At 39.6% G+C, this 15,042-nt stretch overlaps 1 protein-coding gene across 1 annotated transcript; it reads right to left on the bottom strand.

Moving 5' to 3' along the window:
• Positions 1-563: 563 nt before the first annotated feature.
• ilrun (inflammation and lipid regulator with UBA-like and NBR1-like domains) lies at positions 564-15,042 on the bottom strand. Its single transcript, XM_079685635.1, has 5 exons — positions 13,479-15,042; positions 6,893-7,047; positions 6,563-6,760; positions 5,127-5,431; positions 564-3,173 (listed from the first exon to the last, which is right to left on the bottom strand). Exons 1-5 carry the CDS (start codon positions 13,634-13,636, stop codon positions 3,138-3,140), a joined length of 852 nt encoding a protein of 283 aa, XP_079541761.1. The 5' UTR covers positions 13,637-15,042; the 3' UTR covers positions 564-3,137.

The raw sequence follows: 15,042 nt of genomic DNA, 5'->3' as shown, positions 1-15,042 counted from the left end.
CACTTTATTTCAGTTAAAGTATTTTACTGTAATTTAATGGTTTTGGTTTTGCCGCTGCTGCCAGTACTTTGACCGTTTTTTTACGATTTTCTTTTTTTACAGTGTAGGTTTAACACATTGTACTGATTAGCTAAGGAGCGGGACTTCTCTAAGCGAATGGCCTATCACAACAGAGTTGTCAGCTAACCAATCAGAGCAGACTGGGCTCTGGTTTCAGAGCTTTTTGCACATTAAAGCATGAAAACATATCACAAAATTAAAATATGAACCTGAAAAATATGTGGCTCTTTTAACAACTAAAGATGACTGGATTGCAGTTGGTTTCAAGGTGTATTTGATCATTAGCCAAAGAAATGGGAAATTCATATAGCGGGCACCATATGGTAATACATTTCATGAAAATCCGTAACTGCTTAATCCTAAATAGTTCTTGAGACTTTCATAGCTGTAACAAAATGTTGGGGACATTGTGTCAAGATGATGTTGAGATATTTCATGGGATAAGTGAATAATAAATAATAGAGTGAAGCTGCTTTTAATCCCCCTCAAAAAAGACAACTTGCTCATTGTTTCAGTGTTAATTTAATAATACAAATGCTTAATTATAGATACAGGAGAAAAAAAAAAGAAGCTTTATTTTGACAGTTTCTCTTCAAATAAATGTGCTATTTTAGGACTATGTAAACGTTCATCTCATCCACTCAACATGCCACCCATCTCAAACCCGTACATAGTCACAAACTAAAACTAGAGAATGAATCCAGCAAAAATCTGATTTCTCACCATCTGTCTCTCTCTCTCTCTCTCTCTCTCTCTCTCACACACACACACACACACACACACACACACTAAAACACACACAAGCAAGCTCACAAAAAAGGAATAACACACAAAAGTAAAATAAAGACTGACGTGACTAAAAGAGGCAACGCAGAACAGTGTATACTGTTTGGGAGGAGGAATCTCAGCTGACTACAAATCATAGACTGTAAATACAGCAGCGCAGAGAACACTGGTGAGTTTAACAAACGCATAATCATAGAAGCTTCAAATATCATGAAAACATTACTGTTCATAATTATGTCAGGGAGAAGTTGGATACATTAAAATATCCTTTTAGAAAAAAAATGTAACCGTATCATGAAATTCTCTCAATAACTTTTCCATATTATTTTTAAACCCTAAAGACATAACGTAACAAATGCACTGTCTTACATAATGAACAAAGTAAATGTATAAAGTAAAAAAACAAATTCAGGTGGTGATAGCAGACAGGTTGTTTAAATCAGACATGAGCACTTTAACAGACTGTTTAAAACTTAAAGCAGCAAACAAAGGCCTTTAGGGGAGAACACATAGCAAAACAAACCAATACAAATGCTGGAAAATGCTGTTATCACAATCCACAATAAGCCTCAGAAATGGTGGACAGTGTTGTGCAAATAGCAGTATCAGAACGTCAGAGCTAATAAAACTAACCATTCATTTCCATATTCAATTCAAAACAACTTATCACTTTTTCTTTGCAATGTACTCAGCATGATGCCAAAATGAAGTTGGTCATTTGATTTTTAGCACCACCTGCTGGCTGTAAATGGGACTTTTTGCATCTGCAGTGCGGAGTAACACAGCAAATAAATAATAACAGGGCAATTAGTGAGTCAAAAATGGTGTGAAAACAATACTTCAGAGGTACATGTACAGAAAAGTTCTCCATACTGATTTGTGAATAGACACGTCATCCTTTGCCCAAGTAGTATAAACCATTGTTTTATGTCAGTTAAATCCAAAGAGAAACCAAAACATACACTTACAGGCGCGCACGCACACACACACACACACACACACACACATCTACTGAAGACAGGAAACTACAGTCACTCACCAGGCGAAATAGATTTAAATCGCTTTTTTAAACCCTTCCTCTCACCCCACTTGCTCAAACTCACTCATCCTTTTACGCTTCAGCATCTATTTAAAGCAAAAAAAACACCATCAAAAATACACACACACACACACACACGTCCCATGCAGCCTGAATCGACTGAACAGATTAGTGTCGTTGTTCTCTGGATTTTATCTTTGGGAGAGACAGGGTTCCTACACAGGCATCTTTTCTTTGCAACGGATGAAACTGAGAATATTTTTCTGATCACTTTGAATGCAAAAGAGAAACTAGTGTTTCTTTAAGATATGATGAACATGGATTTGTCACTGCACAGATAGTGGAACCTCTGATGGAGCTGTTGGTATTATTGGACTTGTATTGTTGTGGATGGATACTTTTAGTCCATTTAAACGGGTGTAATAAGTTAAATGAAATGGTGTGTGTGTTTGTTTCCGTTTTTCTTCTTGTGTTTCTTTGACTGAGTATTCAAAATACCCTCTTTGAACCCTAGCTCTGCAAACCGGGTTCAAATAACGTCTCAGTTTAGTGTGAAAGGGTGAATGCTGTTAACACAGGAATCTTTCTCTAGCATCCATCCCATATGATGTGAATAGGAAAAACGTTTCAAAAACTAGAGCAATTCTACTCCACTGGTTGTTTAACATGAAACGTGTGAACGGCTTTCATCTCAAATAAAAAAATTTATGATCCAAGCACTTTTTCCCACCTAAATCATAGATCCCAAAAAAATGTTCAGGCTTTTTTAAAATGCTTTTCAAGGACTCAAAATGATCACAGTTAATTTTTAAGTATTCTCAGCTAGACCTGTGTAGGAACCCTGGAGACAAAGTACTCTACTGTCCAAGGGAATAACAAATTGCATGTAGGTTGTTTAGGGTTGATTTCCCCTTTTAATTAGGCGTGTTTTACAGTGGAAATAAAAATAGTTGTGTGTATCTATTTTGAAGGTTTTATAGCACTCTTAAATGAAGCATTCACTCATGCGTATCCGGGTGTGGATGTCAGGTGGGACGCTTCACTGCAGCGGGTAGAGTCCATCAGCTCACTGGAGTTTGTGTTTCAGTGGAAAGGGCCAGGGAGGTGTGGGAGAAGGTTGTCATGAGTCAATATAAAAACAACTGTTCCTCCCCCCCCCCCCCCCCCCGAGTCTCCTCTACGTTTTAAGGACTCCCAGGGTGTTCAGCTCATCATCCACCATGGTGGAAAGGGGGGGGGGGTCTTTGTCGTTCTAGCTCTGTCCAAATGGATAGGGTCCGTGAATGCCCTGAAAAAAGAAATGAGAGTGAAGGGATTAGAAGAGCTTATACGGAATAGAGAAGTGAATACATGTAAAGATGAAAGTAAAAGTGTTTAGAAGAAGACAAGAATGTTGAGAAATAATGACTTTTTGTAAGCAGTTTCATGTAGGAACTATTTTCTTTCCACCAAACTAAGAACTGTCACAAGTAAAAGCCTCTTGCTCGTGAGTAGTGTAATTTGTTAGTATAAAAATAGTTCCTAGTATCCAGTCTCTGGACTATCTTGAGTAACCAGGTCATCATTTCTGGAATAAGATGTTGCTGCTGAGTTCTTTAGATGTTAACTTGTTTTGGCACAGCATCTACAATTATTTCAAAGAACACACAAAACATATGTAGAGCCAATATCTCCAGCACACCAAGACAACCTGGATTGATTTATAGAACTAAACTTAGAGTAATTTGAAACTGAAGCCAACACACACTCTCCACATGGTCTGCTCTTATCATCAGTTTCAGGGCAGTAACCAAACCTGCATTAACTGTAGGAAACAGCCCAGTCAATGTCCTTTGGTATTTACGTCTCATTTAAATTACCCAGCTGGAAGACAAAGCTAAATGCTTCTGGACGGCCCAGTTCAGCCACCCAGGAAATGCTATTGACTGAAACTGTGATTAAAGGCGCAGCTATGGCAGGTATGAGGTGATAGTACTGTATACAAGTGGTGAGTCGTTGGAATCACAGGTGGAAGCAGTGATTATGGATATTTCCCTAAACAGAGACCAGTAATCTGGTTTAAAGAAGCTATAGCTTTTTTTCCCTGATGCATTTCACAATGAATTTGCAAAACAAGTCACCCACACATTAATAGTAACAATATTCACATGAGAGATGTTACATTATCATATACCCTGATTCAGAGTATAGCATTGATATTAATATCATCTTTGATTTGAATTTTCAACAAAATTGAAAGCCATGGTCGCAGCTCATCATATAGTATGTACACCACAAAACTAAAATAGAGCTAAAAGACAAAAGGACAGGATAATATATATCATAAAATATTCTAATCACAAAGTACAGCCGGAGTTTACAGGGATTTCATCATTTGTTTTGAAAGTAGAAGTTGTTAGACAAATGGAAATTCTGATCTTTTGGTGGTTCTGGAGGAAAAGTCAGTTATCAAATGTCATGGCCATTTATTTAAGAGCTGTCAAGACTTCTCTATCAGGGATAACCAATAACCAACCAAGCCCTACAACTATTGCATCTATTTTCTGTATGTTATAGTAAAAACATAGGAGTAAGGACAACAAAATTAAGTACTTGCCCCCTGATATCAAGAAAACGTGTCAGACTGACCTTCCAACTGTTCTTCCTTCAGTTACACCTTATTATATACAACTACATTTTTTGTTGCACCCTAAACTCTGATATTCCCCCCTAACAGTCCAGAAAGTCATATCTTTACTCCTGACAAAGCTGAGTATTCCCTCTGTTAAAAAGAGAGAAACACAATAACCCTGAGGACGCTTCTGCAACAACCATTCTAAAAGAAGACCCAACTGCTTTAGGGGCTCTGCTGGAAAATCTCTAAGGAAATAAAAGTTGACTGAGATTGGGAAATCTGTTTTGTTTAAACAAAATATACTATCATAGTGCGCAGGATTTCTCTTTTACCTGTCCCACCTTCTGTGGATGGAGGAATGCTCCAACGTAATGATGCAAGTTTCATGAAAACTGTACCACACACACACACACACACACACACACACACACACACACACACACACACACACACACACACACACACACACACACACACACACACACACACACACACACACACACACACACACACACACACACACACACACACACACACACCTGCTAATCATATATTTATAAAGCGATGTAGGTTAACAGGGGTAGTAGCTCTGTGGAGTGTGAAAGCTTAACTTTGATTCATACATACCTGACCATAAGTCACCACAGAAAGATTGGTTTGGAGTCCATTTGACGCCCTATTTACAGCATTATGAGACAGTCCATTTTGATCTTGCTGGAGTGGCTCTTGTGTGCGTTCCCACGCTCCGCCAGGGTCTCTGAAGCTATCATCAGTGGTGTCGTACTTGTTCTTCTGAGGCGAAGCGAAGGGGTTGAAGTCTTCCTGCACGTTGCGCTGGGGTTGGGTGTTGAATTCTGTCTCGAAGGAGGACAGCTGCTGGGTCACGCCGAGGAGACCTCCAACTTCTACACTAAGAATCACCCAGATTACATCTGTGGAGATAAGAGGCATTTACACAATTGACTTTATCAAGCAACCAAGATTTCTGATAAAAACGTGTTTTCTCGTGGTGACGGCATCTGCAGTGTGTGAATAATCCAACACATTTTGCCTGAACAAAACACAAGCATGTCCAAAAATAATATCATATAAAAACAATAGAAATAAGGGCCCTTTGGATGCAGGTGTGGGAATTTTTCTGAAAGGCAACATCTGGTTAATTTGAGGATTTAAAATTCACATATGAAGTATGAATATTGACCACTAACTACCCTCTGCATATGTAGAGATGGGTATCGTTAAGTACTACTACTCTTACTGATACTGCTTATCGATCGGACTCTTTAACAGTATTTTAATAACAATCTGTTCGTTTTGGGTTTTTTAAGGGAAAAACAATCAAAAAAAGAATGGGAACAGAATTAACATTGCGTTATTTCAGTAAAATAAAAAAACATTATTAGCAGATGTTTGACAACTCATTATAGAGTAATGCATTGATAATGGTAATGTCAAAATAAAATAAACAATAATTTACTGCAAAAGAATAAAATAATCTTGGTTTTAAGTAACCCATGCTTGCATAATTTAGTTTAATTTAGTACTCCGTGTGTGGGCTCTAGGCTACATAACTTACCTGACGAGGTAATTTTACTCGTAGACGAGACAAAAACAACGAGGCAGTATAAAACTTTTCATTTTTACGCCTAAATATGGTTCCCTTACGCAAGATGTTTCGCTTGTGTTTCCGCCCTCACAATTAAGACACTTGTCGCACTTGTGGCAACGAGCATTGTCGACATCGAGCCTCGCACAGTTTAACCACACTATTGAACGCTTCAGTCTCTCTGCCATCATCATCACCGGCAGCAACCGATCTCTGTGTCAGTGTACTGCGGGCACTGCAGCGTGTGAGAGAGAGCCACCCAGCCATATAACCTACCAATTTGCTGATTTTTTTCAATTGTATGTTGGTTAGATTATTCAGCAATTTCAAGAACATTTTGTGAACAATTGATGAAATTGTACTGATAAGAAATTGAGATTAATACAAAACTGAAAACAAATAGGAGCTGTAGCCATTTAACATTGTCTCATTAAAAAAAAATTAAATGATCTCCTACCTCCATAGAACAATCCGGTGGCTGTGCACATCCTCCACTGGCCCTGGTACATGCCTGGAGCTGTGGGACTTCGCATCTGCACGCTCACATCTGATATTTCTTGGGGGTCTAGTGACTTTACCATAACTGTATTTACGTGGCCAAACTGATCCCCACCAATGTATTTGAGACTAACCCCAGGTGGCCATGACTCTGCACCTGTAGTACACAAAGAGGAGTAAAGCCAAAACACAGTTTAACCACAAGAACAGGACGTTTTAACTGGCCTTATGTCACACACAGATTGACACTTGGTATACTGTGTGTTAAATATGTGAATGTGATCCACACCTGTGTTCTGTATTCTCCAGGTCTTTGTGAATGGCGTATCCGGAGGAACTGACTCTCCTTCCCCAATTGTCACGTCTTCAACAAAGGACATGGATGGCGTGTTGACGTTGGGACTTTCAAAGTCATAATAAGCACCGATAGCAGCCTGCAGGTTCCTGTCCCAACACAAAGTAAGAGCATGGTGTGAGAATGAGTCAGCATTGCACGTTGTGACCATAAGGTTTTGTATTGTATTCTTAGAATGGAAACTTAATTATCATTCACATAGATTCAAAGCTCAGTTATAGTTGGACTTTTTTTAAGCTCAAGGGAAACAAATTGTCGAAAACAAAACAAACAATGAAGCAAATCTGAATATTTCTCTTCCATTTTGATGCATCTTTTATTTGTATTAAGCATTTTATACTCAACCTTGAGCGATTGATCAATCGACATTGATCCTAGAACGATATTGACAATTGAATAAGTCATTTCAAAAAGTACTTGCCATGAATATAAAACTGATTTGTATTTGTAAAATATATAAAAACCTTTAATAAAATTAACTTTTGTGTCATATGCTTATCAGCCAATTATGATTTAAAAGATGTATCAGGACCTAGTTAACTAGCAACCTAAGGGGACAGTTGAGGCACAAATATATATGTTTCCTCTTACCTGTAGTGTTATTTATAAATCTAGATAGTGTTGGTGTGAGATGCAGTGTTGGAGATAATGGCCATAGAGATTAATACAATTTCTTGAAGAGATTTCCATTTCCAGAATTCAGGAGTTATTCAAGATGATCCACATACCTTGCTGCGCACAAAGAAGCATGCATTTACTCCTGGAGTTAAAACAACAGCTCAGTCGACACCATTATTTACAGTTCGCATTTGCAGCAGCTGGCCCTAGGCTCTGGAACAGTCTGCCCCTACATGTGAGGTCAGCCCAGACCCTAGGGGTTTTTAAATCTTCACTGAAGACACACTTCTTCTCTCTGCCCTTCTAGTCAGAGCTGAGCATGATACCTGACATTTCTCTGTGTTTTGTCTTTATATTTCTGTTGTACATTTCTTGTCTTTTCTTTCATATGTTATTATAGTATGCTTTTATTACATGTGCAGCACTTTGGCTCGACCAAAAATCGTTTTTAAATGTGCTTTATAAATAAATAAAACTTGATTTGATTTAATGTTTACATACATTGGGGCAAAAAAGTATTTAGTCAGCCACCAATTGTGCAAGTTCTCCCACTTCAAAAGATGAGAGAGGCCTGTAATTGTCATCCTAGGTATACCTCAACTATGAGAGACAAAATGAGAAAAAAAATCCAGAAAATCACATTGTCTGATTTTTAAAGAATTTATTTGCAAATGATGGTGGAAAATAAGTATTTGGTCACCTACAAACAAACAGGATTTCTGGCTCTCACAGACCTGTAACTTCTTCTTTAAGAGCGTCCTCTGTCCTCCACTTGTTAACTGTATTAATGGCACCTGTTTTAACTCGTTATCAGTATAAAAGACACCTGTCCACAACCTCAAACAGTCACACTCCAAACTCCACTATGGCCAAGACCAAAGAGCTGTCAAAGAACACCAGAAACAAAATTGTAGACCTGCACCAGGCTGGGAAGACTGAATCTGCAATAGGTAAGCAGCTTGGTATGAAGAAATCAAATGTGGGAGCAATTATTAGAAAATGGAAGACATACAAGACCACTGATAATCTCCCCCGATCTGGGGCTCCACGCAAGATCTCACCCCGTGGGGTCAAAATGATCACAAGAACGGTGAGCAAAAATCCCAGAACCACACGGGGGGACCTAGTCAATGACCTGCAGAGCAGTGGCGGTTCTACGGGGTGGCACGGGGTGGCAGCTGCCACCTCAGAAAAATGCCTTGCCACCCCAGCTGCCACCCCATTTGGCAGCTTTGTTTTGAAAGAAAAGTTGTGGCTCATCGGACATTTATGAGAGAAAATCTCTAATGTCCGAGTGCAAGTGAATGCAGCACAAGACGCGAGCCTTGTAACTCCTCCCCCCCCCCTGGCGCGAGCTTGGAAATATGATTGGCGGCGATCTCATTTGAACGGGAGGACAGCGCAAAACGAGAAGCATTTCGGATACAAGTCGACAGAAGGAATGAGGTATTTGCGGTCAGGGTATGGCTGGGGTAGGCTACAGCCGTACTAATAAATGGCTTAGCCCCACCATGAAAAATGATGTTAAAGTAAGCAAAATAAAGTCTGCCAACTCGCGCGGAGTAAATTGCACAGACAGCAGTTAGTAAGATTGATTTCAGTAGCCACTTGTCTGGAAATACCGAAGATTAGAAACGGTTTTGAAAACTTTTGTCACGTAGTGATCGTCTTCTTAATAGAACATCTTTGATAATGTCTTCTGGACAATCAGAATCACGATAACGGCGTGGTGTTGTTGCAGGAAGTCCCGACGGAGAATACTTTTGCTGTAGTACATCTCGATATACATCGGTACAACTATAAGACCCTACGGTTTGATGATTGATAGGTGTGTGGACTGTCTTTCATTTTGACACAAAGAACAATGGGGGCTATCCACCCTTATCCACAATGTAAAGTAATTCACACAGCCTCTTCCCTCTCCTCTCTGTGAGGAGCAGCAGATTCAGCTTTCAGAACAAAGTAACAAAAAACTAAAATTACATTCATTTTATTAAATACCCCGTGTAGTAATATATATTTCTTTATTTTTCTTCTTAAGAGAGCACCAGAATGTGTATTTGATGTTAGTATTTAAAAAAATCTCCTGGGGGAGAATCCCCCCAGACCCCCCTGCAGGGGTTGGGTTTTCAACTCTTTGACCTGTGGGGAAATTGCAGGATTGGCTCCAGGTCGCCCTTTTTATTTACTACAAGACAAATGTGCCTTTTTATTTCATACAGTTCAATTTGGATTGAGACAGGGAAATAATATAAACCTCACGCGTGGCGTTTCACTGTCAAGGGGAGCGTGTATGTTATTACATTGCAAATACTGACTTGAGCCCCACCACTGTATGGGTTAGCCCTACCATAGATTACCCAACACAAATACTCTGGCGCCGCAACTGCTTGCGGTCTACTATGACAAAGAAGAGCCTGTCAAGTTTGACTGTACTCAGCATTGAATCAAAACGCACCATAGCTTTAAATTTGTGTGGCGTTTTGCTGATCAAGATGGTAATCGCCACATTCAGCTGTTATAGGCATGCCAACTTGATGCTCTGCTCACGGATGAGTCGATGAGAATAATAAACTGTTAAGATGATGACCTTACATGTGTAAATATATGTTTCGTCTTTGTGGGGGTCTGCCCCCAAAAAACAGTTTCAAGTCCTGAGAAAGTCAAATAAGACGGTGTGTAAAACTTCACTGCCCAGCCAAAAAAAAGTAACCACTTTGATTTAACTAGGCCAGTAGGTACGGGCATTCCACTGGATAATAACTGCAGCGATGTATGTTTTAGCTGAATACACAGTTTTTTTTTAACCCTAACTGATGCAGTTAGTCATTTCTTTAATGTTTGTTCTTTCTGATGTAAAGTCAAGGTTGTAACTGTTTGCAATGAAGTTGTGGGGCGCTGAACTGTTCCTTTGATTCTTTTGAATTATGATAGTAATTACTGGTCTTTCAAATTTGAAGGAGGGTGAGCAAGCATCTTGAGGAACGTTCATCATTAACAAAAAATATAGTTTATTTAATAATAACACTGAAGATGTGAATCATAACAGTGATTGACAGCTGATAGGAATAATATGATTGTTAATATTATCATATTCATAAAGACATACATTGATGAGACAGTTAATTAATGTATTTATTGCAGCAGTCTGCATATTTGGTACCCCTGCTGGTCTAAGCCCATAGTAACTTGCTGGAGCGCGGGCACTAATTTAGTGCCCGCGCTCAAGCCAGTTACTGTGGGGTGAGGTGAGGCACAGATGAGCTCTGCCTCACCTCAGAATGTGTCACCCCACAGAAACTGTCTGGAAAGCGGGCACTAAGCACATGCCTGTTACCATCTCACTGTAGGTCACCAATGTAATTTTTGTAAATCCCTTTATTACATTTATCCTCGCCATCCATAGTCTCTAAATAACTTATTTCACGTATATATGATATTTAGGCTCGCTGGTCTCATCATATAACGGCAATGAAAAAAGCAGCAGGAGAGGCAGCCATAACCTCTGCCGCACTGAAGGGGGCGCACGTGAGCCCACAGGTTCTTGTTGCTACTGTTATTCTACGCAGAGACGGATAGACACAAACAACAAACTAGACTTTTGAAACTACAGGAAGATAAGGAGGACTTTTACAAAAAACTAATAGAGATTGTTGTCCAGAAGGAGAGCATGGACTTAATCTTCAAGTCAAGGTAAGACCACAATTGTAATGAAAATGGGATCTTACTAAGAAAGAACAATCCAATATTTGGATTTTGGGTATCCTTTTGTTGAACGGTCTGTTTAAAATGAATCGAAGCATCAGACTAAAAAAGCTTTTGAAAATAACCGAATATTTTGATTAAGGCCAAAATATAATATTTGTAAATCTGACTCTGAAAGAGTCAGTGCCTCACCAACCATGAACCTCACCGCACGTCACCCATCAGTAACACACTACGCCGCCAGGGACTCAAATCCTGCAGTGCCAGACGTGTCCCCCTGCTTAAGCCAGTACATGTCCAGGCCCGTCTGAAGTTTGCTAGAGAGCATTTAGATGATCCAGAAGAGGATTGGGAAAATGTCATATGGTCAGATGAAACCAAAATATAACTTTTTGGTAAAAACTCAACTAGACGTGTTTGGAGGAGAAAGAATGCTGAGTTGCATCCAAAGAACACCATACCTACTGTGAAACATGGGGGTGGAAACATCATGCTTTGGGGCTGTTTTTCTGCAAAGGGAGTAGGGACCAGGACGACTGATCCGTGTAAAGGAAAGAATGAATGGGGCCATGTATCGTGAGATTTTGAGAGACAACCTCCTTCCATCAGCCAGGGCATTGAAGATGAAACGTGGCTGGGTCTTTCAGCATGACAATGATCCCAAACACACCGCCCGGGCAACGAAGGAGTGGCTTCGTAAGAAGCATTTCAAGGTCCTGGAGTGGCCTAGCCAGTCTCCAGATCTCAACCCCAAAGAAAATCTTTGGAGGGAGCTGAAAGTCCGTGTTGGGCGAAAATACCAGCAACAGTGTGTGAAAACCTTGTGAAGACTTACAGAAAACGTTTGACCTCTGTCACTGCCAACAAAGGGTATATAACAAAGTATTGAGAAGAACTTTTGTTATTGACCAAATACTTATTTTCCACCATAATTTGCAAATAAATTATTTAAAAATCAAACAATGTGATTTTCTGGATTTTTTTCCCTCATTTTGTCTCTCATAGTTGAGTTATACCTAGGATGAAAATGACAGGCGTCTCTCATCTTTTTAAGTGGGAGAACTTGCACAATTGGTGGCTGACTAATGGTGGCTTTCCCCCACTGTATTGTGTTACGAGCACAAGCTTCTCATCCATTAGTAGTATTGTTTGGTAGGAAGAAAATAGTAAATACATGAAACACCACATAACAATGTGGATTATCTTCAGTTACCAGGTCATGATTAATGACATTTCTGTTGATTTTATTCTAATACATTTTGGCACCACAGACCTAGTGCCATCTAATTCCATTATATTTGAGAGACGGCAGACACCTCTACAGATGACACAGCAAACAATCTAGTTAGATAAATTGCACTACAGGTATGAGGAAGAATATAATTATGATTTGAGGGGTAACTATACTTTAAACCTTTCTTGAGGTTACCATGATCCTGCACAACGAAGGATCTGAGAGGGCTTACATTTTTACTTGATAAATTACTAATGTAGTGCTGGAAGCTCTATATTCACATGAAACTAAGCAGTTCTAGTTAACTAGTTTCAGTGGAGAAATTCCAACAAGGGTCACGTGATGATGTCGTGATTTCTAGACAAAAATATTAAACTTAAACAAAACAACGTCGCTGTGTTCTCACTTTAAAAAGTGAGATAGAAAGATTTGATTAAAGCCGTTGATCACTGATAAACAATAAGCTTGTATCACATTGATCAAACGCCACTTGTTGTCACGCGTCCATCGATCACGACTGGTTACCTCACCAGACTAACGTGAGTTGTGGCTTCCCAAACAGCGGCTCGGAGTAACTGGCTCCCAACATCATTATGTAACATGGCTGATAATCTACAGCGAGACTTCCCTGTGCTTAAATTAGCCTTCTAGCTAGTGAGCCAGGTTGTCGCTCGAGTTTCCAGTTATTTCATCCGACAATAACAAACTCACAGTTGGGGTAAACTTTACCGTTTCACTTCCGCTTGCGCCCGCAGTGATGGTTAGGAGTGAACTGTAATTAACTGCCACTTCTCGTGAAAGAAGGATGAAATCATCCTCTCGGGTTTTAACAACACTAACTTGCACCGTGAGTGTTTGCCACCATTTTTTATAGCAATTCAACGCATGCTAACTGGCTAATTATGGTGCTCTGTTAGCGTCATGTTGCTGTCCAACAAGAGGCCCTCGCATCCCCGCACTCACCAGTTGGTCATGTCCAGGAAGAATGCGCAGCCTGCCGGGTTGAGCTGGAAGCCCAGCAGCCTCTGAAACTCGGATATGAGGACATCCTTGTCCGTGGTGCCCATGCAGCTGAACTTCTGCATGAGCTCCGCATCTACGTCCATGTCCGTGCCCTCCATGGGTGGCGGGTGTCCCGTATCGGAGACGGGGTGGTGCGGGGAGGGGGGGACCTCTCTCAGTTTAGTCCGAGGCCTTGTCCAGCCATAACAACCAGCTCAACAACAACAAGCGTCAGTGCGCATGGCATGATCAGGGGGACGTTGCAACAGCCCGCGCGTCACCTTCGCCAATCACGTAGTGGGCGGCTACGTCATCTGTTGCTATTTGCAGCCGCCTTCTCATTGGTTTATCAATGAATTGTAGCTGCTCATGCTTTCACCTCAGTCAAAACCATATCAGACGATTCATATCGAAGAAAATCAGGACATTGTATTCAAAATGATGCCCAAAGAAGTTATCACTTAATTAAAATGTAATAATACAATATTTACTCATATGACAAGATATTTAAGTCATTCACAAACTGAACTCAAGGCAATGTACATTGATACTGTAAACCAGGGGGGTCCAAACTTTTTCCCCCGAGGGCCACATACAGAAAAATATACGAAGGGCTGGGCCACTAAGCTCAGTTATAAGTTAGCAAAATCAATCAAATGTAGGTAAATTATGCTTGTGAGTGCTGGCAGCTCATGGTCATTCTACAGAAAAGGTGGAAGTACTGTCACTTACTTTTGCAGACACCAAATACATGACGTTGATCTAATACTCACATTCATTATATATGTTGAATAAATAGAGATTGTCTTTACAATGGTACTAAATTAAAACATTGTTTTATACATAAATTGCTATTTATTTAAAATGCCAAGTTCAAGGAACTGCCTTGTCACTTTGATCATGCATGGAAGTGGAGCCTATAGTTTTCATTTAAAAACATTTTTTTTCAATAAATAAATCTCATTCATATTTACATAACATTACATACTTTAAATATAGCACTGAAATGGTAACAAAAAACGCAAATTATTATTAATAATATCCAATAAATGTCAGTCATCCAAAATTACGTCATTGGTGTTACTGCTAGACCAAACGCTTTTATTTTTAAAATAATGTACTGTCTCTGAAATGTTTCCTGTAGCAAGAGATCATTTGAGGCAGTGCAGTAGACAAAGACATAAGGAAAGTCAGATACTTCTTACTTTGTTTGTTAAAGGTGTCATTTTATCTTCAAATTTTACGTGCGTCTTTCAAGTCTGTCATTAGTTTTACTCATTGCATAGCCCTAGGGGTGAACATTTGAATGGGAAAAAGTATTGTATTAAAGAGTTAAACGATTTTGATATTGACTGAAGCCATATTTGGTCTGACACATTGCAGCCATTTTGTTAAAATGGTAGTGTTTTCCCCAAATTGTCACTGTGTTAGCGTCACTGGTGTTACTCTTCTTCCTGGTAACACCTGTGACGTTCCTATGTAAATAAGCATTGTATAATGTATAAAAATAATAAAAATACTTTAA

Source organism: Notothenia rossii (assembly GCF_949606895.1).
Source record: "Notothenia rossii genome assembly, chromosome: 5".
In the NCBI taxonomy this organism is placed as follows: Eukaryota; Metazoa; Chordata; class Actinopteri; order Perciformes; family Nototheniidae; genus Notothenia; species Notothenia rossii.
The sequence above is the reverse complement of the archived record's forward strand: the minus strand, read 5'-3'. Positions and strand labels throughout refer to the sequence as shown.

Coding starts and splice junctions, on each gene's coding strand:
- ilrun (XM_079685635.1), bottom strand. CDS start 13,636: ATGGAGGGCACGGACATGGACGTAGATGCGGAGCTCATGCAGAAGTTC. Junction 7,048..13,478: donor TTCCTGGACATGACCAACTG/GTGAGTGCGGGG, acceptor GTGTTGGGACAG/GAACCTGCAGGCTGCTATCG. Junction 6,761..6,892: donor CTGGAGAATACAGAACACAG/GTGTGGATCACA, acceptor TGTGTACTACAG/GTGCAGAGTCATGGCCACCT.